The 5,373-nt window shown below is 46.8% G+C and overlaps 1 protein-coding gene across 1 annotated transcript; it reads right to left on the bottom strand.

Annotated features, from left to right (window-relative positions):
* Positions 1 to 1,931: 1,931 nt before the first annotated feature.
* On the bottom strand, positions 1,932 to 5,048 carry LOC139477215 (uncharacterized). Its single transcript, XM_071259775.1, has 3 exons — positions 4,916 to 5,048; positions 4,418 to 4,514; positions 1,932 to 2,079 (listed from the first exon to the last, which is right to left on the bottom strand). Exons 1-3 carry the CDS (start codon positions 5,046 to 5,048, stop codon positions 1,989 to 1,991), a joined length of 321 nt encoding a protein of 106 aa, XP_071115876.1. The 3' UTR covers positions 1,932 to 1,988.
* Positions 5,049 to 5,373: the final 325 nt, after the last annotated feature.

The raw sequence follows: 5,373 nt of genomic DNA, 5'->3' as shown, positions 1-5,373 counted from the left end.
CTAAGTCATGGATTGGGTGTTTGACTGACTCACTAAGTGATTGATTGGGTGTTTGACTGACTCACTAAGTCGTTGATTGGGTGATTGACTGAGTCACTAAGTGGTTGAGTGGATGGTTGACTTACTCACATGTGAACTTTTGATATTGTCGGCACGTGGCAGTATCCGATGTTTAATGAGTCAATGAGATTCGAATCAGATCGAATGAATGACAACAATTTGTAAACTTAAGTTACTGTGTATTGATATTTTATGGACGTTTTATTTGCACTATTATATGCTTTATACGTGTATGTTAACCGGAAATGTTGATCAGAATTAACTGCCCCTGATGTTTGAATATATGTGTATGTTGACATTCATGAATCGTCGATGTCAGACATGTGTACGGCTCTGAAAATAAATCTTTTATCCAACGAGAGTAGTTGAAGCCTCTATCACGGGTGGCCCAGTCGTCTAAGGCGCCGCGATTCGCTGTGCAGAGTTGCGTCACTTGGGTACGCCAGAAACCTATAATTGTGGGTTCGAATCCCGGTTCGCCCAGATTATGTTTTTAGGTTTGTCAGCACCATATCCGTGCTCGTGGGTTTCAACGAAGTGGTAGATGTCTGAGACCTACTTCACTTCGGGCTTTCAACCCGCATTAAGCTGCCACGCCGCGATATGACTGGAATAATGTTAAAAGCGGCGTTAAACCAAACTCGATCACTCGTTAAAAAGGTTAATTAAATCAATTAATCAACTATTTCAACGACACTTGGGTCCGAGTGGTCTAACATACTTAAACCATGTCCACATTTATAACACCTAAAATGCTAAAAAAACATTGTTTTGTTAAAGGTATTTTGAAAGCTATTGAGAAACTTCTTGCTCAACTGTTTGAACATTGTGTGAGTCGGCCCCGCGTGAAGCACGTGAAAAATGTTCCCCGAGCCTACCGCACGTGCACCTCGCCTAAATATTACTTGCCCATGTCGACAGGCCTATTGTGGGCAAACATTGCCCTAATCAAGATAACAGTAATTTCGTTTCTATCTGCTCGTTTCGTTGAACGAAAAACTACCAAATCACAAGTACTGTACAAATACTAGAATGCATAGAGAAACTCTGTATAAAATATGCATGAAACATATTTCGCAGTTCATAAACGGATAAGCAATTAGTCCTGATGTAACTAAATATTTAGTTGTTATTTTCACACATGTTTTCCCATGTCGCCCTTGCAGAAGACTACTTCCGTTAACCTTCCGTGCGGACTTCGCGGGTTCGAATCCCACTGGATAGTTCTATCATCAAGATGATACGAAAAAAGAAGGTCTGTCTGTTAGTGGTGTTTAACTAACAATTCAGCTGGCTAGACCACAGACAAAGGATCCAAGGTTTGATATAATTTAAGGGGGGCACGGGTGGCCCAGTCGTCTAAGGCGCTGCGATTCGCTGTGCAGAGTTGCGTCCCTTGGGCACGCCAGAAACCTATGATTTTGGGTTCGAATCCCGGTTCGCCCCAATTATGTTTCTAGGTTTGTCAGCACCATACCCGTGCTCGTGAGTTTCACCGAAGTGGTAAACGTCTAAGACCTGCATCACTTCGGGCTGTCCTCCCACATTAAGCTGACACGCCGTGATATAACTAGAATAATGTCAAAAGCGGCGTTAAACCCAACTCACTCACTCACTCACTCAATATTTGCCCTTTACGCCCAATGGAGTCAGTAACTGCGGAGGGCAGGCTTTTCAGGGGACTTGAGCCAATTTGAAGTGTTTTGGCAAAAGAGCTGTTATTAGAGCAACACGAGTAACCTCCCTTTGCGTAACATTTGCAACATTGAACCCCGGACCTTCCGCGCTCCGGGCGGACGCTCTACCACTAGACCACGGAGGCGGTCTTCATCGCGATGACGTAAGCTATCACATGAATCATGACACATTAATACAAATTCCTCATGGTGTATTGTCAAATACATGTTTCTTCAGCTGGGCGTCTTGCTTTATTGAAAAAAGCAAACAACTCTCCTGTCCTGGTCGTCATAGAAATGAAAAGTGCACTCGTTTAGACCACGCAGTGTCCAGCAGTCCTTGCTGTCAACACACAATGAGGTATCAAATATATAATTTAACTCCAGATATAATGTCTCTCTTATCCAGACACAAGTAGGTATCAAATAATACTTAACCCCAGATATAATGTCTCTCTTATCAAGACACAGGTATGTATCAAATAATACTTAATCCCCGATATAATGTCTCACTTATCCAGACAGAATGAGGTATCAAATAATGCTTAACTCCATATATAATGTCTCCCTATGGCAAAATGATATATCAAATATAGTTCAAAATAGGCGGAAAGGACACGCCTAGTGGCAGATACCTCCCTATACTTACTTGCACTTGGCCTGGGGGTGGAGTGGACACACCTAGTGGTAGATACCTCCCTGTACTTACTAGCACTTGGCCTGGGGGTGAAGAGGACACACCTAGTGGTAGATACCTCCCTGTACTTACTGGCATGGCCTGGGCGTGGAGTGGACACACCTAGTGGTAGATACGTCCCTGTACTTACTAGCACTTGGCCTGGGAGTGGAGAGGACACACCTAGTGGTAGATACCTCTCTGTACTTACTAGCATGGCCTGGGGGTGGAGTGGACACACCTAGTGGTAGATTCCTCTCTGTACTTATTAGCACTTGGCCTCGGGGTGGAGTGGACACACCTAGTGGTAGATACCTCCCTGTACTTACTAACACTTGGCCTGGGCGTGGAGAGGACATACCTAGTGGTAGATACCTCCCTGTACTTACTAGCATGGCCTGGGCGTGGAGAGGACACACCTAGTGGTAGATACCTCCCTGTACTTACTAACACTTGGCCTGGGCGTGGAGAGGACACACCTAGTTGTAGATACCTCCCTGTACTTACTAGCACTTGGCCTGGGAGTGGAGAGGACACACCTAGTTGTAGATACCTCCCTGTACTTACTAGCACTTGGCCTCGGGGTGGAGTGGACACACCTAGTGGTAGATACCTCCCTGTACTTACTAGCACTTGGCCTCGGGGTGGAGTGGACACACCTAGTGGTAGATACCTCCCTGTACTTACTAACACTTGGCCTGGGCGTGGAGAGGACACACCTAGTTGTAGATACCTCCCTGTACTTACTAGCACTTGGCCTGGGGGTGGAGTGGACACACCTAGTTGTAGATACCTCCCTGTACTTACTAGCACTTGGCCTGGGGGTGGAGTGGACACACCTAGTGGTAGATTCCTCCCTGTACTTACTAGCATGGCCTGGGAGTGGAGAGGACACACCTAGTGGTAGATACCTCCCTGTACTTACTAGCACTTGGCCTGGGGGTGGAGTGGACACACCTAGTTGTAGATACCTCCCTGTACTTACTAGCACTTGGCCTCGGGGTGGAGTGGACACACCTAGTTGTAGATACCTCCCTGTACTTAATAGCACTTGGCCTCGGGGTGGAGTGGACACACCTAGTTGTAGATACCTCCCTGTACTTACTAGCACTTGGCCTCGGGGTGGAGTGGACACACCTAGTGGTAGATACCTCTCTGTACTTACTAGCACTTGGCCTCGGGGTGGAGAGGACACACCTAGTGGTAGATTCCTCTCTGTACTTATTAGCACTTGGCCTCGGGGTGGAGTGGACACACCTAGTTGTAGATACCTCCCTGTACTTACTAGCACTTGGCCTCGGGGTGGAGAGGACACACCTAGTGGTAGATACCTCCCTGTACTTACTAGCACTTGGCCTGGGGGTGGAGAGGACACACCTAGTGGCAGATACCTCCCTGTACTTACTAGCACTTGGCCTGGGGGTGGAGTGGACACACCTAGTGGCAGATACCTCCCTGTACTTACTAGCACTTGGCCTGGGGGTGGAGTGGACACACCTAGTGGTAGATATCTCCCTGTACTTACTAGCACTTGGCCTCGGGGTGGAGTGGACACACCTAGTGGTAGATACCTCCCTGTACTTACTAGCACTTGGCCTGGGGGTGGAGTGGACACACCTAGTTGTAGATATCTCCCTGTACTTACTAGCACTTGGCCTCGGGGTGGAGTGGACACACCTAGTGGTAGATTCCTCTCTGTACTTACTAGCACTTGGCCTGGGGGTGGAGAGGACACACCTAGTGGTAGATACCTCCCTGTACTTACTAGCACTTGGCCTCGGGGTGGAGTGGACACACCTAGTTGTAGATACCTCCCTGTACTTAATAGCACTTGGCCTCGGGGTGGAGTGGACACACCTAGTTGTAGATACCTCCCTGTACTTAATAGCACTTGGCCTCGGGGTGGAGTGGACACACCTAGTTGTAGATACCTCCCTGTACTTACTAGCACTTGGCCTCGGGGTGGAGAGGACACACCTAGTTGTAGATACCTCCCTGTACTTACTAGCACCTGGCCTCGGGGTGGAGAGGACACACTTCAGCTTCCGGACAGTCTGACGAGTGTGTCATGGCCACAGGTCCTCCCCACGCCATTGTCACACCTTAAACAGAACGTATCATGGAGTTAGAATCATGCATCTGGATGTTCACAGCGTCTCCCGGCATGTACATTTATCATATTATAACATTTCTGAGAATGTAGCGATCGCCTCATATAATTGAAATACGTGTCCAGGAGCTTGCAGACTTCAAACATCACGATGCAACCAGCCTTAAATAGTGGAAAATACAAGACTATTTTCATTTATATTCCATAAAAAAACAGTTTCCCAGTGTTGCACCATCTATAAAATGTACAATATTGATAGCGCGAGACTGGTCAGACTTAAAGCTTTGTTTTAAATTAGGAGATTTATTGACGATATACTGATGCATCTATGTACCATTACATATTGCATGAGATCACACCCAACCAGTCAAAACTTTAAAAAGTCCAACTTACTGAACACCACAAGCAGGATAATTCTCATGTCCATTGTGAGTTGTTGTTGCGTCTGTCGTGGGAAGTGTGCAGGTGTGACCCACACGTAACGCCAACATCGATAAGGACGCAGGTCAAGATTATCTCTTATCATTTACTCTGCCATGTCCTGGGGCTGGGATTGCTTGAAAACAATATACAAACTATGAACGGAATCTCGCCCCCCCCCCCCCCCCCCAGCCCTACCCAGGTCAAGATTATCTCTAATCATTTACTCTGCCATGTCCTGTGGCTGGGATGGCTTGAAAACAATATACCAACTATGCACGGAATCTCACCCCCCATCCCTACCCTCCACCCCCCACCCTCCCACACACCCCAATGTATAGTTGTAAATTTAATATTCAAGCTTTAATATAGATATGGTAGGACTGTAGCTGAAAGATAGCCAATCTATGGTACAACCCCGACTACATCAT

Source organism: Haliotis cracherodii, unplaced genomic scaffold (assembly GCF_022045235.1).
Source record: "Haliotis cracherodii isolate W230 unplaced genomic scaffold, xgHalCrac1.p SCAF_32, whole genome shotgun sequence".
Classification (NCBI taxonomy): Eukaryota; Metazoa; Mollusca; class Gastropoda; order Lepetellida; family Haliotidae; genus Haliotis; species Haliotis cracherodii.
Note: the sequence above shows the minus strand (reverse complement) of the source record. Positions and strands in the feature narration are given on the sequence as shown.